Source organism: Megascapheus bottae, chromosome 28 (assembly GCF_031878675.1).
Source record: "Megascapheus bottae isolate mThoBot1 chromosome 28, mThoBot2.hap1, whole genome shotgun sequence".
In the NCBI taxonomy this organism is placed as follows: domain Eukaryota; kingdom Metazoa; phylum Chordata; class Mammalia; order Rodentia; family Geomyidae; genus Megascapheus; species Megascapheus bottae.
Window position 1 is genome coordinate 8,819,313 of NC_143536.1, and position 23,495 is coordinate 8,842,807.

General features: G+C 43.3%; 2 protein-coding genes across 2 annotated transcripts in view; one reads left to right on the forward strand and one right to left on the reverse strand.

Moving 5' to 3' along the window:
* The first annotated feature begins 1,497 nt into the window (after positions 1 to 1,497).
* C28H12orf76 (chromosome 28 C12orf76 homolog) lies at positions 1,498 to 6,904 on the forward strand. Its single transcript, XM_090319970.1, has 2 exons — positions 1,498 to 1,642; positions 5,742 to 6,904. Exons 1-2 carry the CDS (start codon positions 1,513 to 1,515, stop codon positions 5,825 to 5,827), a joined length of 216 nt encoding a protein of 71 aa, XP_090176096.1. The 5' UTR covers positions 1,498 to 1,512; the 3' UTR covers positions 5,828 to 6,904.
* Positions 6,905 to 9,464: 2,560 nt separating this feature from the next.
* The window catches only part of Ankrd13a (ankyrin repeat domain 13A), a 33,591-nt gene continuing 19,560 nt past the window's right edge, over positions 9,465 to 23,495 (reverse strand). The window contains exons 7-15 of the mRNA XM_090320288.1: positions 22,882 to 22,948; positions 21,510 to 21,591; positions 20,147 to 20,208; positions 18,535 to 18,665; positions 17,228 to 17,385; positions 15,917 to 16,024; positions 13,873 to 14,033; positions 12,469 to 12,536; positions 9,465 to 11,413 (exon numbers count right to left, since the gene is read on the reverse strand). Of these exons, the coding sequence (XP_090176414.1) occupies positions 11,218 to 11,413; positions 12,469 to 12,536; positions 13,873 to 14,033; positions 15,917 to 16,024; positions 17,228 to 17,385; positions 18,535 to 18,665; positions 20,147 to 20,208; positions 21,510 to 21,591; positions 22,882 to 22,948 (1,033 nt within the window). The 3' untranslated portion in view covers positions 9,465 to 11,217. The remainder of the gene's footprint in view (positions 11,414 to 12,468; positions 12,537 to 13,872; positions 14,034 to 15,916; positions 16,025 to 17,227; positions 17,386 to 18,534; positions 18,666 to 20,146; positions 20,209 to 21,509; positions 21,592 to 22,881; positions 22,949 to 23,495) is intronic.

Genomic DNA, 23,495 nt, shown 5'->3' on the forward strand with positions numbered 1-23,495 from the left:
AGGTAATAATGTATCAGTATTGGTTTGGTTTTGGTAACACAAATGTACCATACTAAGTTATTTTAAGAAGGGAGGGAACAGTGGGAGTTTGAAAACTTTCTATGCTGTCCTTTCAATTTTTATGTTTATTTAAAATTGCTGTAGATGTCTGTTAATTTTATAAATCTGGCAAGACTCTTGAGATCTATTTCAGGTAACATCCAATCCTGTGGTGAATGTATAAACATTCACTGGAGATGATTACTATTAAAGTGTAGAAAATTTTATGTTGTAAGTGAATCTTTGCTCATGTAATCATAGGAGTCGTGATTGAATAAGTATACATTTGCATGCATCAAATATAGAAGAGTATGGTTTTGCAGTTTTCTCTGCAATGCAGGGCACTCCATAGTCTAGAGTCATCCTTGATGGCTGATTCCATGCGAATTTTCCCCAAACTATCATGTGCCTCTGCAGCAGGGTTCCCACAGCTGGATGATGAGAGGAGATTTCAAGATAATCGTGACCCTGGGAGAGGGATTGCTTCTAGAAGGAAACAACCCGTGAACTATTCTCCAAGATGCAGATGCTGCCATCTTGCTGGCAGGAGATGCTAGGTTAACTAGTAGTTTATTCACAACTGTTTTGACATACAAACTAGGTAGTGGGGTACATTACATGTGTGCATTGCTCATCGATAGCGTATCCAACACTCCACAGAGGGCTTGAACTGACGGCCCGGAGGCTGTCCGAGTCTCTCTGTGGTCAAGGCTAGCGCTCTACCACTTGAGCCACCAGGCCACTTGCGGTTTTTGATGGATGAACTGGAGATTAATGAGCCTCAGGGGAACTTTTCTGCCAACTGTGCTCCTCAGATCTCCTCCTCCTGAGAAGCGAGGATCCCAGGTGTGAGCCCCCGGCACCTGGCTCGTCTGGCTTTTTTTTTTCACTCGAGGTTGGTGGTTTAAGGGACTATAAAGGCTGGCTTAGCAGAGTAGTGGGGCTAGAGGCCATTTCTCTGATTCCTCAGATTGCCTTAGTCCCGGTGTGGCCCAGACCCGTGTCTGGTCTAAGTGGGTTACACAGTGGGTCCTGACCAGTCCCTGCGGCTGGGGGATGGATCGTGCGCCATGGCCAGGTTCAGATCAGGGGGCCTGAGGGCTTCCCGAAGGCTGGGAGGGAGGTGAGCGTTTCCACTGGGCGCCAAGTCTAAGTTAAAAGAAGGAGGAAGCAGCCCGAATCCCGAATCCCTCGGTCGTCACCACACGAGGTCCGGAACGTTTCTGCAGAGGAACGCTGATAAGAGCGGAAAGTTGGCCGGGCGGAAGAGTAATCCAGGACAGACCGCCGGGGGGCAAGGGGGGGCGGAACTTTGGCGGAAGTATACGGTTTCCTTGGCAACGCCGCCCCGGGGCGCGCGAGAAGGGGCGTGTGCGGAGGCAGCGGAAGGGCGTGTACGGATAAAGGGAGGGGGCGTGGCCTAAACCGGAAGTGGAGCTTGGCTTCCCTCCCCCCCCCAGAGCAGGTGACGAGATGCGGCGTTGTGTGTGGCGCTGGCTTTTTTGCCTGTGCTGCGTCCTGGCGGCGCAGGCTGAGGCCCCGAACCCAGAGGACTCCCCGGAGCGGAGCAGGCCGTATGCGGTGCTGCGCGGGCAGAACCTGGGTGAGTGGTCGCGGGTTGGAGGAGTGGGCCGGGGCCTGGCCGCGCCCGCGCGGGGACCGAACGCGGGGCCGGGGGTGTGCGGTGGGGGCTTGGAGGGGCCCGGGGTGGGCAGGAGGCGTGGCTCGCAGCTGGAGCCAGCGCCCGTGACGGGGGCCGGAGCGGCCAGACACCTGAGAGAAGTCATCTTTCAGTTGTGTCTTACAGAGAAGGAAAAGGAAACACAAGACGTGAACTTTCCTTCCCTAGATTTACCCAGCAAGTCAGGGCGGCCAGTCCTGGAACCGGGCTTTGTGGATCTTGAAGCAATTCTTGGAGGGGTAGGGGAGGAAATCTCCTCGACGCGGGCGCCCGTGTACCTGGCTTTGAAAGAGCTCTGGAATGGAAAGCTTCTCAACGAGTCTTCCCGGGCCTTCTGAAGTCCTCCTTTCCTTTTGAATTTCACTAGTGCATCTGTATATCTTACATAAGTAGCCACATAGCATCCTTTTGAATTGTCTTGACCACCCTAATTCAATGTCAGCCATGTACTGACCCCTTAACCTAGCCCCCCTGCTAAGTAGTTTGCACACAGCAACATCCTTAATTCTTTGGAACCATGTGTGCGATTATCCTGAACGCTAGAATGTTCAGTAGCATCCCTATTCTTAACATTTTTTTTTAAGTCAGGCATGGGGCATGAACTCTGGGCCTGGGTGTTGTCCCTGAGCTCTTCACCTCAAGGCTACGACCCTACTCCAGGAGCCACACCGCCACACTTCCCGTTTTCTAGTGGTTAATTGGAGATAAGAGTCACACTGGCTTTGAACTGCAGTCCTCTGATCTCAACCTCCTGAGTAGCTAGGATTACAGGCTTGAGCCACTGCGTGGCTCCTATCCTTAACTTTTAGATGCCAGTAGTAGCACCATCCACCTGCATGCACGATGCAGTCAATAGGACCAGAATGTCTGTAGCCAGGCCCAGTTTTCTTTGATTTAACATCCCCATTGTTGTGACCACTGCTCTAGAACAGCAGTGCTCAGAGAATGATCTGGAAACTCAAAGACAGGGAGGGAGATGGAAAGGGAGAGAAGATACCTGTACTGGGGCTTGAAATATGTGCCTGGCCACAGTCGTTTAGCTTTTTTTGCTCAAGAATGGCTCATGCCTATAATCCTATCTACTCAGGAGGCTGAGATCCGAGGATCACTGTTCAAACCCAGCCTGTGCACTAAAGAACTTGACACTCTTATCTCCAATTAATCACTAGAAAACAGGAAGTGGGGCTGTGGCTCAAGGGGTAGGGTGGTAGCCTTGAGCTGAAGAGTTCAGGGACAGCACCCAGGCCCAGAGTTCAAGTCCCATGGCCCACAAAAGGAAAAAAAGGAAACAAACAAACAAAAAGAATGGTGCTCTACCACTTGGCTATATAGTTCCACTTCTGGCTTTCTGGTGGTTTATTGGAGATAAGAGTCTCACAGACTTTACTGCCCCAGCTAGCTTCAAACTATCATCTTCATATCTCACCTTCCTGAGTTTTTTGTTCCATTTTATGAATGGAGAATACAAGGCTCCGTGATAGGAAGTGTCCAATAAAGATGGACTAAAAAGGCTTCTTAGAGGAGTTTGGCCTAATGATAGAGTGTTTGCCTAGGATGCACGAAGACTGGGGTTCGATTCCTCGGTACCACATACATAGAAAAAAGCTGGAAGTGGTGCTGTGACTCAAGTGGTAGAGCTCTAGCCTTGAGAAAAGTCCAAGGACAGTGCTCAGGCCCTGAGTTCAAGCCCCACGACTGGTTAAAAAAAAAAAATGGCTTCTTACAGGACTGCTGGTCAGGCAACTGATGCTGCATGCAAAGTACAGGAAGAGATAGAAATACAAAGTGTGAGAGAATGTATTGAGCCCTAAATGTATATTGTGCATCTAACAAGACATGATTTTAAGCTGCTTTTCTTTTTAAAATTCATTCCAGTCCTCACAATTTGCTTTAAAAGATGTACATATGGGCTGGGAGTTTGGCCTAGTGGTAGAGTGCTTGCCTAGCATGCGCGAAGACCCGGGTTCAGTTCCTTAGTACCACATACATAGAAAAAAGCTGTAAGTGGTGCTGAGGCTCAAGTGGTAAAGTGCTAAGCCTTGAGAAAGTCCAAGGACAGTGCTCAGGCCCTGAGCCCAAGCCCAGGACTGGCAAAAAAAAAAAAAAAAAAAAAAGATGTACACATATATTGGGGACTGGAGCATGGCATAGTGGTAGAGTGCTGGCCTAGCATGCATGAAGCCCTGAGTTCAATTCTTTGGTACCATATACACAGAAAAGGCTGGAAATGGCACTGTGGCTCTAGTGGCAGAGCACTAGCTTTGAGCAAAAACTGTCCAAGGACAGTGCCTAGGCTCTCCATTGAAGCCCCAGGACTGACAAAAAAAAAAAAAAATATATATATATATATATCTGTCTGTCTGTCTGTTTGTCTGTCTGTCTATCTATCTATCTATCTATCTATCTATCTATCTATCTGAATGCCTTTCCACAATAAGACAGTGGTTTCAATGGAATATAACTACCTTAAGTCCAATTATAGTTAGAACTATAGAAACTTAGAATTCAAGACTTTAGAAAATTAGGGCAGGTGTTTAGTTAAGAAGAGATAATATTGAGCTCATGTAAATTGTTTTACCCAAGTCCTTAAAATGACTTTGGACTTTTTTTTTTGAATTTCGGCATTGTATTTGTGTCTTCCCGTCACCAAAAAGTATGATCATTCTATATAATAACCGGGTTCAGGGTGGATGATGGCACCAGGGTGTAGTATAGTGGGGGCGGGGGTCATGGATACTCTGAAATTACTGACTTTAAATTGTGCTCAGATCTTGTCTCCTGCCCCCCCCCAGGAACAGTAACCATGGTTACTGTACAACCAGGGTTATTCCCAGCTGGAACCTGGGATGGGCTCACATACACATTAAATATACACTTGCTTAGTGACGGAAACAGAATTTTGAATGCTTCCCAGCACCTCTAAGTTAATCCCAGACACTGTTGCTGTTGCATAAAACTGGCAGGTGGCTGGAGTTTAAAACCCAGATCTTCTGGGGCCGGGAGTTTGGCCTAGTGGTAGAGTGCTCTCCTAGCATGCACAAAGAGGGGTTTGATTCCTCAGTACCACATATATAGAAAAAGCCGGAAGTGATGCTGAGGCTCAAGTGGTAGAGCTCTAGCCTTGAGAAAGTCCAAGGACAGTGCTTAGGCCCTGAGCTCAAGCCCAGGACTGGCCAAAAAAAATAAAGAATCTTCAGTATCACAAGGCTCAGCTTGAGAATCTTGAAAATTTTAGAGGTGAGCATTTCTCTAAACTTTAAATATAATAGGTTGTAAAATTAGTTGCTCTTTATCAGAAAGTCCTTGTTAAGAGTCATCTAACCCAGCCAGCCAGAGAGATCTTTTTATGGGGGAGAAGGGAAGGTGTAGGGGAGTGCTTCTCCTGGGGCTTTGAACTCAGGGCACTGTCCCTGACCTTTGTGCTCAAAGCTAATAACACTCTGCTATTTGAGCGATAGCTGCACTTCCAGCCTTTTGGTGATTAATTGGAGATAAATCACCAAAAGGCTGGAAGTTGGAGTCTGGGCTGGCTTCGAACCATAATCTTCAAATCTCAGCCTCCTGAGTAGCTAGGATTACAGGTGTGAGCCATTGCCACTCAGCTCAGAGGGATCTTTTTTCCTCTGCATAAGCTGGTTCCTGCTGTCCTGCCTCATGTCCTGTGTCAGTCTTAGCCCCTCCTACCTTCTTCCATGCTTGCCCCCTTTATGTTCACTGGACATGCTGGGCTTGCTGTGGCCTCAGGGGTCCTTGGGACTGCAGAGCTCTCCTTTCAGAGCTGTGCACTGAAGGGCCCAGCTTGTGTCTCATTTCAGATGCTTCCTCAATCACTGGACCTCCCACATCGCCCTCAGTCACCCATTCCTCATGGCATGTCAAGCTGTGTGAGAGGCTCTTCCTGGGACCGTTTCTGTTCACTACTGTTGCCACGTCCAGCACAAGTCCATTTGACTGAATTACTGTTGCAGGAAATGAGGGACCTGAAGTTTGCATTTGGAGGTAACCTGTTTTTCCTTTGCAGTGTTGATGGGAACCATTTTCAGCATCCTGCTGGTGACCATCATCCTGATGGCGCTGTGTGTCTACAAGCCCATTCGTCGTCGGTGACAGCACAGCAACTTCCGCTGCAAGTTTTGGGGATAAGTTGTGGTGCACGTGGGCCAGTGGAGGATTTGGAATCAGGACTTTTCTACTTAGAAGCGACCCTTGGTGTGGACAGTTAGTAAATACTAAGCAGTGTAGATCCTCCCTAATTATTGGCTGCCGAGTCTACTCTCAGTGTTCATTTTTATGTCGGGATGTCCTCAAGAGTGAGACGCAAAGCTGCAAGGTTTAGCTGTAAAGTTGAAGGTTCACAAAAAAGAAAACATGACCCACAAATGTCTGTGAGACCTACACTGGAAGGGACTAACCATTAATCTTGAAATAGCAAGAGGGAGAGAGGCATCCTCTGTTTTCTTTTTGAATCAACACACATTTGTAATAGGGAGCGTTTCATTGTGCTATTCTATATATGCACACGGTGTATCATCCCCTCTCCCTCATTCCCTCCCTCTGCTAATACTCTCTCACCCCACCAGCTCTGCACTCAGATGCCCCCACGGAAGGTAGGGTCTCATCAGGTGGAGTCCTGGAGTGTTCTTTTGGCCTTGAAAGGCCAAGTTGAATTAGAAATGCTACCAGTTGACCTGTTACAAAAAGTCCCACCCTACTCAGATAACCAACCTTCATCTCCCTTGTACTGTATGCAAGTCTCCGTAGCCCACCGCCTAAATCCTGTGGGAGCTGACACTCAGCCTGAGTGGAGGGCTGGGCTGAGGAGGGCACGAGTGCCGTGCCAGGAGTGTTTACAGATTTAATCTCAACTTTGAAAATGCTGCTGTTGTTTGTGCTGCTGGTGAAATGGATTCTTTCCCCCTACTGAAATTACACCTTCATACTTAAAAGGTGATTAGTATTTATTGAAAGGTGCTAGAATTAATGTTATTAATCTAAAATGCTTATCTTGTGCTCCACTCAAGCCCAGCACTGATGTGAAATAACCTGCACTTAATGTGAAATAATAAGGATGTTGTAACTGCTTGATATTAGGATTTTTGTTAGAACCTTGTAACGTGGAGCTATTCAGAGGTTCATTGTTGTGTGCTTTTGAGCAAAATGTCAATTAAAATTGAAATGAAACCTCATGTGCCATCTTACTCCTAGTAATTATTTCTGAAGTGTTTAAAATGCACGTGTGTGTGTGTGTGTGTGTGTGTGTGTATGTGTTTGAATCTGATATTTTTAGAGGGAAAGAACTGCAAAACTTTAAAATTGGATGTGAAATAGCATTGTTGCCCTAAGGCAACATTCTGATTATTTCAGAAAACTGATCCACAAATGGTCAAGTTGGGCCTAAGGCAGAAGCCTGGCTTCTTGTCCCATGTCCACTTATGTCTTCCTTCTCTAGCGCTTCAGTTTTCCTATTTGTGAATGGATTTTTAAAAGGACTTAGTAAAAACTTGCCAAGCTCATGAATGTTTTTTGAAAGATTTTATTAACACTGATTTTTACATCATATCTCAAGTGTCATGTTTAACAAACAAGTGTTCAAGAAGGGAATCTCTTACCTTCAATCACTGGCATATAGATTTTAGAACATAATTTAAATTAAGCTGAGGGTTTGTATGTCATAGATACATATCTATATAACATTATGTCTACAGAGTATATATCCCATCATAGATTTTTATGTTTAGTAGTTATGTTTATTTCTCCAAGACCATGTCCATAACCTTAGGTACTCGAATATTGAGTCATTGCTCTTGCACTGTTTGTATCTAATATCTACATATCAAGGAGACCATGTGCCTTTTGTTCCTTTGGTCTTACCTCACTCAACATGATTCGCCCTAGTTTCATCCACTTCACAGTGAATACCATTATTTTACTTGTCTGTTGGCTATCTTAATTCCATTGTGTATATGTACCACATTTTTTGTATCCATTCACCTGTAGTAGGGCATCTAGGTTGTTTCCATCACTTGGCTATTGTGAATAGTGCAGAAATGAACATGGCTGAGCAGGTGTCCTTATCATATCCTGGGTTATGATGCTCAGGGTAGATGCCCAGGAGTGGTATGGCGGGATCTAAGCTAAGGTCTATTTTCAGTTTTTTAAGAAACCTCCAAATTGCCTTCCAGAGTGGCTGTACTAGTTTACATTCCCACCAGCAGTACAGTAGTGTTCCTCTTTCTTCACATCTCCTCCAGCATTTGTCGTTGTCTGAGTTCAGAATGTTGGCCATTCTAATTGGCATAAGGTGGTATCTTAGGGTTGTTTTTATTTATATTTCTTTTATAACCATGGATGATGCAAGCTCATAAACTTTTACAGTTTACTCTTTGTTTGGAAATACCAGTCAGGTAATTGTGGTTTTGTCGTTTCCCGTATCATTAGTTCCACACAAGAATTCTAGGTAGTCAGGAGCCAGTGGTTCACATCTTTAATCCCAGCTGCTCAGAAGGCTGAGATCTGAGGACCAAGGCTCAATGCCAGCCTAGACAGAAAAGTCCAGAAGACTTCATCTCCAAGTAAACAGCAAAAACCAAACAAACTACAACATAGAAACCAGACTAGAGGCATTCAAGTGGTAGGATACCCGCACTGAACAAAAAGGCTGAACTTGAGCCCAAAGGTCCTGAGTTCAAGCCCCTGGTAGTTTGTCTCTCATTCACTCTCTCACACACAAATGTACAACTATAGTAAAATAGAATCTTCCTTTTAGAAAGAGGCTTATTGCAGAGGATCTGTAAAGACAAAAGCATCAATTTTGGGAGAGAATTATAGTACTTTTAGCCACCAAAGATTGGCCAACTAAGACTCTGAAATGGAATTATTTTCCTGATCATCTTTGGAGGAATAGTGAGAGGTAGTTATCAAACAATACACAGAATACTGCCTGTGTAGCAAATTAAACACAACCTGAACCAAACATAAAATGAGCTGTATTAGCAAGCACAAAACTTCCTCTGAAGCTGAGATTGGGGGCTCTAGAGTGCTTTAGTGTATTGTATTTCTCCCAGTTGGGACTTAAATTCACATTTCTAGACAGGGGTCCAGGTAGACTTGAACTCATCACTTACTGGACCACAGTCAGCTGAAACCTTATTTTCATCTTCCCTGACATCATGGTCAGAAGGGGACTAAGCTGGTAACAGGTCATTCCTTTTCCTGTCACTTTTCTGTTTCCTGGACTTCTCATATTATGCCTGTTGTGATAAGCTTGTTTGCAGAACAGATTGTCTTAGAAACTTTGTTATACTTGATTCCCATAGTGTACTGGAGCTGTTGTTCAATCAAAAGTTATGGTAGATATTGGGCCATTGGAGGCTTATGAACTGAGCTTTCTACATGGTGCTGTGTGGCTCAGAGTATTGGTGTTTATTACCTCCTTTCCCTCCTCCCCCAGAGCAAAACAGCTTCACATTTAGGTATAAGGTGAGTCTTTTGGGGGCACTAAGTATCATTTGAGCACTGACTGGAGAAGCAGCAGGCCCTGCCCCCTCCACAGGAACAGTGCACCCCAGAAGGCATTCTCGGAAGGAACTCCCAAGTTAGATGGCCCATGTGGTGTCATGACATGGGTGGGGAGTGAGAAGCATGTCTCCTTACGAATTTAACTGAGCAACATGCAGATGCTCAGCTCAGGAAGTGAGTGGAGGGAAATCCAGTGAGTAGAAAACAGACCACTCAGACTCCAGGGTATGAGCACCCTCTAGGGAAGCAGGCTTTATTTGCATTTTGAGGGAGCACATGAAAAATGCTGCAACAGGTTGACATAATGCTCAGTCCCTTTTTAAGTGAACTTCTCGGGGACAAAGTCAAAGAAGTCAGGAAGCAGAGCAATGGAATGCAAACACAAAAATTCCCTATGATTTGCCTTAGTGAGTAAACAACATGGAAAAATAACTGCAGTCATTCCCAAGAACTTTGCTCATCGTAAACACTGCTGTGTAAGGAACAAGTGTGATTGATGTCACCTCTACTGGCCTTGTGTGCAGACAAATTTTTTGGTCAGAGCATGACAAAAAAAAGGCAGATGGCTATTCGGGCATTCAAAGCACAATTCTTTGTGTCTAGGAACATTCCTGGCAACATTCACTGAATGATTCAGACATCAACTAGAATAGGAGTTTGTTTCTCTCTTTCTATCTCAAAAAGAAGCACAATAGGAAATAGATGGAAAACAGAGGAGGATACATTTACTGGATGATTTCAGTGCAGCCTGGGGGAATGAGTACATGGGCCACAGCTGGCCATATTCCCCAGGGTCTGTATGTTATGTGATAGGTATTTACAGGAGGGCTAGACAAAATAGTTAACTACTAAAAGTATCCAAAAGAGGCCTGAGAAAAATCTGGTTAAAATGTATAACCTTGTATTGCTACTGATGGGAGTAGTCATTTTTATTCTTTAAAAATAATAAAAAGATTCTGTTAAAAAATATATTTATCCAGAAAGATGTTTTGAACTCTCAAAAGCAACGTGCAATCATCACTTTCCCTTTTGAAGGAAGAGCCATCATGCTCCATGCATGCTCTCTCCTCATCTCAAACACATCCTTTCCTGCCGAGTTGCAAGTAACCCTTGCAGCTGGTGGCTCCTAGGCCTCCCTGGAGCAGGCAACACATTTGGGTTGGCTCTCTGCTATCCCAATATTTTGGCCAGCTCCCTTAAGAATAGCCCTGGCTTCCCTCTCTGCCCCACCAGGTACAGAATTAGCTGCCTTGGATTTCGCCTGGAGGAGCCTGCTCTCAAAGACAATCCGAATCCCTCAACACATGGAGTGAGGTGGTTTGAAACTATTAGTAAGTTTTAAGGCTAAGGCAACATCTGTGGTCATTCATCTTCATTTGATGCAAATAGTTAACCATAATCTACAATAGATCCTGTACATATCTCCTCTTTAGCTTTAGCTAGGGTGTGTGTGGTGGGGTGGGAGGGGGGTGGGGGGGTGGAAATGGACAGGAATGATGGCATCGTCCTAGAAACCCTATAGAAAGGTAAAAGTAAAGAGTCGATCGGCACAACCCATTTCTTTGGTGAACAGTAAAGAAAAGTGTCCAACTCACATAAACCACTCTAGAAAGGCTGCTGCTCTCCTATATAAAAGCACCCTGACTTAGCAATAATGTTATCACTCCTGGGTAGAAATGTATCAACCCTGCATGGATTGGGGTTTGTCTAAAGCTGGTAGTAAAAATGTGCCCTGCAAGCCAATACAGCTAATGCAAAGTGGTGGTGCTGTCCTCCCCATAGCCCGGAGCTGGGCTACCAGGCCCTCTTTCCACTCCAGGGGCACCAAAGGGCCGGGGAGTCACTGGTCCTGCACCTCTGAGGAAAGAAGAGGCAGCTGCCATCTACACGAAGTGGAGGCCCTCAGGCCTGGGGCCTGGTGGCAGACACAGTACTCGTGCAGCCCAGAGCCTTGGTGCATGGCCCGTGAACAAACAGGTCTATTTCTCAGTGAGTGACAGCTGTAAGACTTGCTGGAGCTCCGCCTCCTCCTCCTGCAGGCGGAGCTCCCGCTCCTCCAGCTCTTTGGCAGAGAGCTCCATGGCCAGCTGCAAGTCGCTGTCAAAACGGCTGGACTCACTCATGGCACCTGGGCACGGGCCTTCTATGTTGCTGAGGAGGCTCTCCTGGATGGCCCTGGGTTGAAGAAAGGGAAGAAAAAGCAGTCAACTACTCCATGGTGGCAATGGAAGCGAGTGCATTTAACTGCTTACCCTGTGAATATTGTGCCAGGTGCTTTTCTATGCGCATATAAATGTGGATGGGAGTGTGGGCACCACACACCAGCCAGAAAGCTGCTACTCACAGGAGGAGGCCCTGCCCAAGATCAGCCTGTTACTATATGATGGTGCTGGGAATTGAATTTGAGTCTGTTTTATAGTAAAACCAGGTTGTTTACAGCTTTGTCATATATACGTAACATACAGAAAAATGCCTTGAAAATGCATCACTGCATTTCTTAAAGAGCTTCTCCTTTTTTTTTTTTTGGCCAGTCCGGGGACTTGAACTCAGGGCCTGAATACTGTCCTTGGGCTTTTTCAAAGCTAGAGCTCTACCACTTGAGCCACAGCACCATATCTGGCTTTTTCTATGTATATGGTACTGAGGAATCGAACCTGGGTCCTCATGCATGCTAGGCAAGCACTCTACCACTAACTCCCGGCCTTAAAGAGCTTCTAATCATTTCTGTAGTTATTCCCCAAAGTGTCAATGTCTTTAAAATGGCATAAACTTCTCACTGGAGACATTTCAGAGAGACCAAACCAGAAAACATTTTCCCTATGCATCTTTGTCAGGAGCACTGACCTGTGTCCTGTCACCCTTCCTGGAAAGGAGATATCAGGCCTGTAGAGCTAATCTACTAACATTTTCGCTATTAAAAATACAAAATAAAAAGGAATATTTCTTTCCTGTGAGCACAGCCACACATTTGCCTAAGCAGCAAGGGACTGTGTCAACCTCAGTCTGACAAGAGCCACCTCATCAAGAGCCATGTCATCCCATCCTCTCAGGAAGCTGAGACCCACAGGATCCCAGGCAGAGACAGAGAAGTCCACAAGACTCTTATCTCCAAAATAGCCAGCAGGGGGCTGAGCTGGAGGCGTGGCTCAAATGGTAGAATGCCAGCTGTGGGCAAGAAAGCCTGAGTTCAAATCTCAATACTAGCAATTTAAAAAAGCAACGCTGCTCACCTCTCATACTGGGCTTCGTAGCTGTGTGTCGGGCTTCTCCCTCCATTTGAAGCTGGTCCTGAAAGTTCCTACAAACACAAGTGTGATGGGTGTGAACACCTCCTAGAAGGAATAATTGCCATCTTGACAAGTAAATAAGAGCTGTAAAACAAAATCAAAAATATTTTACATGCCTATTGTTGATAGTGCTCTGTGAAATAGTAGTGGAGATATGGGTCAACTCACCATCTACTGGGTTATACATGATAACCTTAGGCTACATTGACATGGCCAAAGAGATTACTCTTAGGGATAGATTAAAAAATATCATGTTTTTGTCACCTCAACTGGCTATTCCCCTTGGTGGAATTTATTGTCAGCAAGATTTCCTTAGAAACTGGGCAACAAAGCTAAGCCAGAGTGTACTGGCTGACCTCGATGTCTAGGCACTGGGCCTCCTAGGAGCGCCTACAAAGAGACTCTGCCTGCTGTGGAGTCTGGCTTTGAGTCCAGCAGCCTCAGAAAACCTCGTGGCTCTAGGAATGGGAGAAGTGAAGGACAAGGACTCACACTGCTCAAAGCTCTAAGTAAAACTCAAACCAGAAAGCCAAACGCCACGTTCCAGGTGCTGGAATGTGGATGCTATTCTCAAAGTGAAGCAGCTTGGAGGGCTGACAGGATGATGGAAGGAACCAGTGACCAACCAAATGGGCAGCAAGAACCCAGGACATACCTGAAGGTGGAGGAAATGGACCAGACCCACTGGAGCAGAGCGGGAGCCATGGGAGGGAGGGGCAAGACCTCAGACTGCTGAAGACAGTGAGGTCTCAAGGCCCAACCACAGAGATGCTAAAAAGATGATTTCTTTTAGCTGGGTCTGACCTGTCCTTAGATTTTTATCTCTTGCTAGAGATGAAGGGTTTAAGGAGTCAATTCTTCTTACCAAGGAATACGACATGTGAATGAAAGAACCTACACAGAATCAAAACCACTTTCATCACATACTTAGCACCCAACACACACGCTTGCTTTTCCTTGGGGAGGGATTTGAGATGAAAACCATCATGACCTTCATCTAAAACTAGTGATACACACTTAAGATTTCAGGAACACGGTTAGTATAAATGAGCCCCAAATTGCTGCTTCAGTACTAGAAGGTTACAAAGCACACCTAAAAATAAAGTACTCAATTTCAGCTACATTTAAAACATGAAGAATAGGAATGAGTGTCTGAAAACTGTCAGCGATGCCAAATGGGGCTTGCAGATGGTCAGCTTTCATAAAAGACAGGGTATGTAGAGCTTAAAATAATTTATAAATACCATGAGTCAAACTGGTTATTTAGATAAGTCCTCTAGCTGGCCAAAACGTGAGGCCTAATCACAGAGTAGCAGTCAGAGTTGTGACAATGATGCCAACACACACCTGGCTCCGGCTGGACTCCAGCAGGCTCTGCTGAATGGCAAACTGCATGATCTCATAATCTTCGTCTTGTAAGTGCACATTTCTGCCATTGTCTTGAACATGATAAGATTCAGGAACTTCGAACACAGATTGGTCTACCTCAAAGCTTGTGACCTGGGAAGCTGAAACACAAAAGCAAACAGTCCAGTGTCTGAGCTCATTACCATAAATTTAGATCTTTCTTATTTCCAAACAGGCTCTCAGTGAGTAATTCAAGGTAACCTCAACCTCTCTAGGTCGCCCAGGCTGGTCAGGATTCTGCTGTGAGCTAGGAATTCAGACATACACCACCATGTCCAACCTAAACTCCAACATTTTTCAGACTTTTGTTTGCTTGAAGACAGGGTCTTGCTATGTTGCCCTGGATGGCCTTGAATTCCAAACACAAGAAATCTTCCTGCCACATCCTCTCAAATAGCTAAGACTACAGGATGTGCCACCATATACAGCCTTAAGTTGTTGGGTTTTTTTGTTGTTGTTGTTGTTTTTGCCAGTCCCAGGGCTTGAACTCAGGGCCTGGGCACTGTCCTTGGACACTTTTTGTACAAGGATAGCACTCTGCCACTTGAGTCACAGCGCCACTTCCAGCTTTTTCTGTGTATGTGGTTCTGTGGAATCGAACACAGGGCTTTATGCATGCTAGGTGAGCACGCTACAACTAGGCCATGCTAATGGACTCTTAACTTTTTTTTTTTTAAATAAAGGATCAAAGTAGTAATAGCTGCTACTACATGAAGGATTCTGAAGAATAGTAAGACAATACAAAGTATCACAGTACAGCTTTTCTTTATGCTTTGATCTTGTAAGTGACAAAGTTAATATAATCATAAAAATATGGAGGACCGGGGCCTAGTGGAGTTTGGCCTAGTGGTTAAAGTGCTTGCCTAGCATGCACAAAGACCCGGGTTCAATTCCTTGGTACCACATACATAGAAAAAAGCCGGAAATGGTGCTGAGGCTCAAGTGGTAGAGCTCTAGCCTTGAGAAAGTCCAAGGTCAGTGCTCAGGCCCTGAGCTCAAGCCCAAGACTGGCAAAAAAAAAAAAAAAAAATGGAGGACTATTATATAAAAAGTAAAGATTTCTCTTTCAACACTAGTTCTACTTCCAGGCTCCAGAGATAGGGTTTACTTATGTATCCTTTGAGGACTAAGTCTAATATATGTGGCCATGTATTTGTTCCAAAAGAAAAAATATATATATTGGATTGATTGCAAGGAAACATGAGGGAATTTGGAAACATCAAATTAATGCTATCTTAATTGTGGTGATATTTACACAGTATATATAGATCTGTTCAAATGCATGGAATTGTCACATTTAAAATGAGAATATTTGATTGTATGCATATTAAACTCATTAAAGATGATCTTCTTTGGAGTTTTTTAAATTAACCTATCAGTTATACAGGAGACACTGTTATTGTAACTTCAATAAAGCTGATTTTTAAGAACATGTTGTCTTCCTGGTTTGGGGCAATGCTGGCCATTGAACTCAAGGCCTATGCTCTACCACCTGAGCCATGCCTCCAGCCATTTTTGTTTTAGGTATTTTTCAATTAGTGTCTTGTGCTTTTGACTAGGGATAGTCTCAGCCCCTCCCCCTTTCTCTTGGTACATGCGTGCCAGCGCTCTCTCTCTCTCTTTCCCAGTTGCCATGAAGTAAGCAGCTCTGCCTCACCATACTCTTTGCCATTATATTCTTCCACAGAGCCAGTAACAAAGGAGCCAGTAGAGTACAGGCTATAACCTATGAAACCATGAGCCCAAAGTAAGTTTTTCCTTCTTTTGCTTCACTCTTGTATTTTGTCACAATGACTAATACAGTATCTTCCAAGTCTTTTTCTTTTCATTTACTCTGAAGCAAATCTAAAATTTTCCATTTATCTGACAGATCTACTTCATAAATATTCCTTAGTATCAAAATGAATGATTAGTACTATGATTGAATATATTCATTTTACTGTTGTTTTTTTTTAAATTACAAACTGAATTTGCTTTTTTTTACCTGAATCAGCCTGGGTTCCGTCCACATTTTGACTTTCTTCAGCAGTGCTGCAACCATTAACATTTCCAAATGTAATCCGTGCATTTAAGACATGAAATAAGGGAATTTCTAACAAAACAAAGAACAAAATAAAATAAACTTTACTGAAAACAGTAATAGTGATCATTGACTGAATGCTTACCAAATTGTTACTATGCTCAGCACTTCTTTCTCAAAACAATTTTACTTTATCCTCGGTAGCATCCCTCTCTAATATAGAAATGGAAAACTGAGATTCAGATTCAAATTAAACATGTGCTTTTAGATCGGTGATTAAGGGATTCAGCAGAATGACATTGTCATGGATACACAATCAACTCACACTAAAACTCATTAGCTTCCTTATTCACAGCTGGGACCCTACCACTGGAGCCGTGCCTCAGTTTGACATCTTTCTGGTTACATAAAGATAGAACCTTTTGAACTTTTCTGTCTGGGCTGGCTTTGAACTACAATCCTCTCTGGATTTTTATCTTTTTTTTCTTTTTTATTTATTTATTTATTTATTTATTTATTTTTTATTGTAATTAGTAAAAGGGATACATGATATTTGCCAGATAGAAGGTGCATTAATTCACATACATTGATACCCTTTCACATGTCTTGGTACCCATTTCCCTCCCCCCCACACCCCCTAGCCGTCTTGGTTTTTCCCCCTTCCCTATCAAATTTCAAATAACCAAATACAAATAAATTCAATATATCAGATAACAAAATGAGATACTATAACAATATGAGATAACCAAGGGACAGCAAAGGAGATGAGAGACAACATAGTACATTAAGGACAACAATCATTCGTTAAATGGCTTTTGTGGATTTTTATCTTTTGAGAGCTAAAATTACATGTGTGAGACACTGTATTTATTATATATATATATATATATATATATATAATCATTCTGCATACTAGTTTAGGCCTTAAATCATATTTGCCTATCAGATAATCTTGATGACAGTTGTCTTTTCTAAATAATTATCTAATCTAAAATTTCATTTAAGTAAAGCTCAAAGTTCCACTTAAGGTTTGACATTAAAACAATGTCATATTTTTATGGCTTTTTACATCTGTCAGCATCACTTGTCAATGGCTAGGGATCTCTTAATTCTGATATGCAAAATGAACCAAAGATTGTGACATTTCTTAAACCAGGCATAATTGTTTCTTCCTCCACTATATTTATCATAGGCTACCTTATTACCTCCAATTCCATGAAACATTATGTCACCCACAAAATGAGTAAGCCCATGTGCACCTGAGTTAAATAGTACCTATTTTGACAGGAAATCCAGGTGGGAATTCCAATTTGATGAAATCTCTCAGTCTTGCAAAATGAGCACTAGTTCGAGCCATGAGGTCAATAATTGGAATGACTTGCTCCACGAGTGAGAGGGGAAACTCTTCACACATCCACAGTGTAGCTTTAAACCTGCAGGGTTTGAAGGAGAAAAGACAGAGGCAATCTCTATGAGTTGAGAACAGATCAGCACACTGAGGCGGGCTAAACCCCTGCCTCTCACTCCACCAGCTCTGAGTTCCCTCTTTTCTCTTTCTTTTTTTCTTTTTGCCAGTCCTAGGGACTGACTCTGGGCCTGAGCACTGTCCTTGGGCCTTCTCAAGGCTAGAGTTCTACCACTTGAGCCACAACACCACTTATGGCTCTTTCTATGTATGTGGTACCAAGGAATCAAATCTGGGTCTTCATGCATGCTAGGCAAGCACTCTACCACCAGCCCCTGGGTTTATCTCTCAAACTCAGAACCACTCAGGCCTGGAACAACAAGAAAGTCACATCACCCAGAATTCTGGTGATCAGGAGATGAGGCCTTACACTCCAACCTACCCCAGCAATAACTTTAATTAACAAAAAGCATGGAGAAATTGATAGCTGATGGAAATCATTTCATTGGAGCAGCCAATGGGGAGGAGGAATAAAGATCTAGGGGTCGGTGGCTCATGTCTGTAATCTTAGCCACTCAGGAGGCTGAGATCTGAGGAGACTCTTAGATTAATCACCAAAAAAGTTCAGAAGTGGAGTTGTGGCTAAGGCGGTAGAGCACAAAAGTGCAGTGACAGCGCCTAGACTTTGAGTTCAAGCCCCAGGACTGGCACACATCCACAAAAATAGAATTGTTATATTTATTATTCCATTTGGAAAAAGCTAATGCAAGAGGCAATCTTCTATTGTTTTCCCAAGACAACTTCCCCAAAGTAGCTTTTTTTTTTTTTTTTTTTTAAAGTAAGAGCCAAGCCAGGTGAGGTGGCTCACGCCTGTAATCCTAGTTACTAAGGAGGCTGAGATCTGAGGACCAACGTTCAAAGCTATCCTAGGTACCAAGGACCTTGAGATTCTTATCTCCAATTAATCACTAGAAAAGGGTAATGGGGCTGTGGCTCAAGGGGTAGGGTGGTAGCCTTGAGATGAAGAGCTCAGGGACAGAACTCAAGCCCAGAATTCAAGCCCCATGACTCACGCAAGAAAGAAAGAGAGAAAGAGCGAGCCAGAGGCACGATTGATCCTTACACCATAAAACAGTACAACTTCTGAGACCATTCATAAATTGAAAATGGCTCTTACTTTTGAGTTCTAATTGTCAGCTCTTTTGGTCTTCCAATGTCCCTGTCTTTCAGATCAAAGTCTTCATCAAAGTACTGGTCAGGCGTGATGGCTGTGGGGTTGTTTGCAGTAGCATATTCCGTAGTGAGGTCCTGCTAGGCCAGAACTCAGGAAAATCAGAAATGCCAAATGATGCTTACCCAGTAGTTGCCTACAGCACTCAGTCTGAGACAGACATCAAAAACCAGCTACCACCAGGAAATTGTAGTCACTAGCTTTTTTAAGCTACTAAATGGAACATCTAAAAATGTGTCACCAAGCTATGTGGCAAATCTGACGGATTTCCCCATCTAAAAATGTTCCTGTACTCTCCCTTTCATTACTATTATTATTTTTAAAATTTATTTATTTGACATGGGGCTTGAACTCTGGGTGTGGGCCCTGTACCTGAGCTCTTCAGTTCAAGGCTACTGCTCTACCCTGTGGAGCCACAGCACCACTTCTGGTTTTCTGGTGGTTAATTGGAGATAAGAGTCTCATGGACTTTCATGCTCAGTCTGGCTCTGAACCACAATCCTCAGATCTTAGCCTCCTGAATAGCTAGGATTATAGGCGGGAGCCACTGGTATAGCTTCCCTTTCATTTTTATCTTCTGATTATTGAAAAGACAAAAACATTTGAAAGCTGCGTTGGAAGCATGGTTCAGGTTTCTGAGCTAAGCTATCTGCATTAGGAAATCCATTCATAGCAAGTGTGAGGTTCTGACTTCAAACCCCAGTACCCCCAACACACACACATGTGATATTTGAGTCTTGGAGCTTAAGTTCTAGTTCTGTGATTGTCTATCTTTGACAAGGGAAAGGAAATTTCATTTTTCTGATCCTCAATGACATTCACTGTGCTAATTACATACAGTAATTTGGGGGCTCAAGTAAGTAAATATTTTTTAAGTACTGTCACAATGTAAACAGTGTCATGTCATGAGAGAGCACATCTAATTTCTGTAATCATCCCTTTCCTTCAAAATCTTTATTTATTTTCTTTCTTTCTTTCTTTCTTTCTTTCTTTCTTTCTTTCTTTCTTTCTTTCTTTCTTTCTCTGTCTCTCTGTCTCTCTCTCTCTCTGTCTCTCTCTCTCTGTCTCTCTCTCTCTCCTTCCTTCCTTCTTTCTTTTTGTGGGTCAAGGAACTTGATCTCGGCCTGGGCGCAGTCCCTGAGCTCTTCAGCTCAAGGCCACCACTCTACCCCTGGGTCTGGGCGTTGCTCCTGAGCTCTTCAACTCCAGGCTACTTCCCTACCCTTGAGCCAAGTCCCACTCCCATTTTCTAGAGGTTAATTGGAGATAAGAGTCTCCGATCCTTTTGTGCCGGGGCTGGCTTTGAGCCTTGCTCCTCAGATCTCAGCCTCCTTACTAGCTAGGATGACAGGAGTAGCCACAGCACCCGACCCAAAATCTTTACTTTCAAAGCTTCATTCATCCTATTCATTTCCAAAAGAGAGCCTCTTGCTCAAACTTGGGAATTCTCTTGAACCTTTTCACACAAGATAGCCTACTCAGGATGTAGAAAATACTATCACAAGCAAGCACCAAGAGCTGATTCTTTTCATTAAACAGAATTAAATGAAAAACTCACCCCCTGAGCACCAAATTGATGTTCCACAGTCCCCAGCAAGGATTCTAAAGGGTTCCTGTCCGCTACAAAGGAAGAAAAGCTTAAGCTTAATATCATATCCCACTCATGGCCATAAAGAAAAGTATCTTTATCACATTTTAAAGTTTCTGAGCTAAGCTACCTGATATTAGGAAATCCACTGATAGGCTAATAAAAATCATCCACAAAGATAATTTTATTCTTTGTAGTATCCTAGGTAATTTAAGCAATATCACAATGAAATCCATTGTTTCATATAATTAATATATGCTAGTAGAAAGATGAAAACTGAGTTCAAGTGGAATATTGGAAGGAATCTGGATTTAGGAATGAGCCAGACGTGGATTCTAATCCCACCCTGGCCATTCACTGTGGTGTACTCTGGGCCTCAGTTCCTCCTCTGTTGTACTGGAGTAATGGAACAGCGCTGGCAGAAGTGGTACTTAAGCAATTTCCACATACTTCAGGTATAACGCTAAAGGCTGTAAGTGGGGACACATCCAAGTTCCTAACAACTTATCACCTCCTTTTTTGCTGCTGGAGGATATTGAGGCACAGCGGACAAGTAATTTTACAAGAGATGGTGATGTTCTAGTTCAGAAGTTCAGAGCCCAAATTCTATCCAAATCTTTTTTTTTTTTTTTGCCAATCCTGGGGTGTGAACTCTAGGCCTGGGCACTGTCCGGGAGTACTTTTGCTCGAGGCTAGCATTCTACTACTTGAGCCATAGCATCACTTCCATTTTTTTTTTCTGTGTAGATGGTGCCAAGGACTTGAATCCAGGGCTTTGTGCATGCTAGGCAAGCATTCTACCACTAGGCCACACTCCTGGTGCCCAAATATTTTAATTAAAAAAATTTTTTTGCTAGTCTTACAGCTTGAACTCAGGGTGTGGGCACTCTACCACTAGAGCCATGATGCCACTTTCACTTTTTTTGTTTATGTTGTATTGGGGAATTGAATGAACCCAGGGCTTCATGCACGCTAGACAAGTACTCTACCACCATTGTGCCATTCCTAGCCCTTCAAATCTTTCATTAGGGTAGTTTAGATGACATCACTCATTGATAAATGTTCTCTATTACTATTCTTTATCTACTTCTTTGGATAAAGCTAGCAATTGTCATAATTCAGAAAGAAGCCTTATGAGTGGCTTTAATTACAGCTAAAAGCAACTATAGAGAAACAGTCCAAGAGTGAGTCACTCTGTGGAAACTTTTATAAAGAGGTTAGCATGTCCCAATAACATGAACTCCCAACTTAACTGAGCCAACACAGTCTCTCGCTAAACTAAAAAGAATAAATAAATGAATAGTAAAAGAGAGGTTACCAGGGGAAAGATTACCTTTATATCTTTTTTTTTCTTCCTCAGTCAGATGCTCTGTGCGTATTTTGGTTATCACACTCACATTATTTACTGTATAAACCTTGAGAAATGTGCACAAAAAGAAAAAAAAAACAGTGACATAGAAAATCAAAACTTCAAAAAAAAAAAAGAAAAGAAAAGAAAACATTGTAAGAGCAAGAATGTTGAAGCAAAAGAAACCAAAACAATCTAGCCAAATTAAAATGAGAAACAATTAACAATCAGGATTTTTTCGAAACACACAAGCTATCCAGCTAGAAGTCCCATCAGCAGTTATCGTCCATAGCTCATCACCAAGGGGCTAATGTGACAGACTGCACTGTCCTACTTGCTCTGCCTTTTTGCTAAATGGTCTCAATGTCTTGGACTTAGGTTTCCCAACTGGGTTCCCGCTGTACCCACACCTGCCCCCCCACTCCACTACTCTGGTGATCTTCTAACAGTGCCGTCTGAGGCAGCCATCTGCAGGGCTGGGCAGAGAGAAACGGTGAGGTTCTCTAAACCTGACAGATTCAGAGAAATCCTGCAAGGCACTATTGTAAAGACATTCTACCTAGTGACCAAAAAAAAACAAAACAAAACGAAACACCAAATTGATGTCTATACAGCTATCCATCCTCCAGAGAAAATGCTCCCGGGTATCTGAGGAATCAAGAGTCACAGTTAACAGAGAATTAACTGTCTGTGGATTCCCAGAGCTGAAAGCTGCAGAAAATACACTCAGGACTGTTTCTAAATGCATCTCACTGAGCATGACGTAAGAATTCTCTGCTCACTCAGAGGCCACCAGAGGATCCTGCGGCACCTGGCTCCATCCATAAGCCATCAGTCCCTGACGCACTGCGAGACCAAGAAAAGGCCAGCTGGCAGCCTGCCAACGGACAAAATCAAATGCCAGATGACTTGACAGAGTGTGGCTTCCACTACTTCAACGTTTTCAATTTACTGATGTCATGTAAATGCAGCATGAACCTACTGGTTACAATTAGGCTAATTCTTAAAAAAAAAAAGGTAAGAGACTTAGAGTCAGCTAGAGAAATAGATAAAAAAAAATGATATAGAAATGTGTAGTATTTTTAAAAGATGAACAAACATGGCAGTTCTGATCTCTTCCCTTCTATCTCTAAAGACCTCCTTAGGATATGCTATCCCATTTTCTGAATATCAAATAAGATAAAATAAAATGTGGGAGAGACAGAGAGACAGAGAGAGAGGCATTAGACAGAACTTATTTCCCCAAGGACCTTCTGGCACAGATGCATGAGAAAAAAAAAAAACATCTGAACAGACTCCCCATTTGCATAGAAGCTAAATAGCTATATTAAATCTTATTTTAAGAGTTTCCTTTTACCTTTGCTTCGTAACCATTAACAACTTCTGCTTTATCTGTCCTCCAGCCCCAGAATCCGGATTTAGTTCTGATAAAAAGTGAACACCACAAATTTCTACATGTACAATATGCCATTCAGATTCATCCCTGAAGCCTTTACCGTTTTCTCCCCCAGCTTAAGTTAGCGAAGGACACTTGAAAATCACTGTCCTGATGGCCACAAAAGGATGCTACTGATGACAGATGGTTTCACCCTCCCCCACCCACCTCCCCCAGTTATTAATCAATTTGCCTCACTCCACACAAAGAAAGCCTCCATTCTTGGCTTCTTTACAACAACTGTCCATGTTAGAGGATAAAGGTGGTGACATTTATGGGACAGCAGTCCTAATGAAGGGAATGAAGATGACCAGCGTCCAAGGTCAAGGAGAAGAAGTATGTGGGCCAGTATTTTTCTGGGTCATCTTAACTATGGACACTGAGAAGCAGCCGAGTCTCCTCTGTCTTCACTGAGGAACCTTAGAACAATGAAACAGAGTGCTCAGAGGACTGGAAGATGGAGGGGGTGGGGTAGACGCTCCTCACTGCTCGAGGAGAGGCTGTTAAAGCTGGGTGTTTTGGAATCACCACTTCAG

Excerpts from the sequence above, each read along its gene's own strand:
- C28H12orf76 (XM_090319970.1), top strand. The coding sequence starts at position 1,513 with ATGCGGCGTTGTGTGTGGCGCTGGCTTTTTTGCCTGTGCTGCGTCCTG. Across the intron at positions 1,643-5,741 it reads GCTGCGCGGGCAGAACCTGG|TGTTGATGGGAACCATTTTC; the intron begins GTGAGTGGTCGC and ends TTTCCTTTGCAG.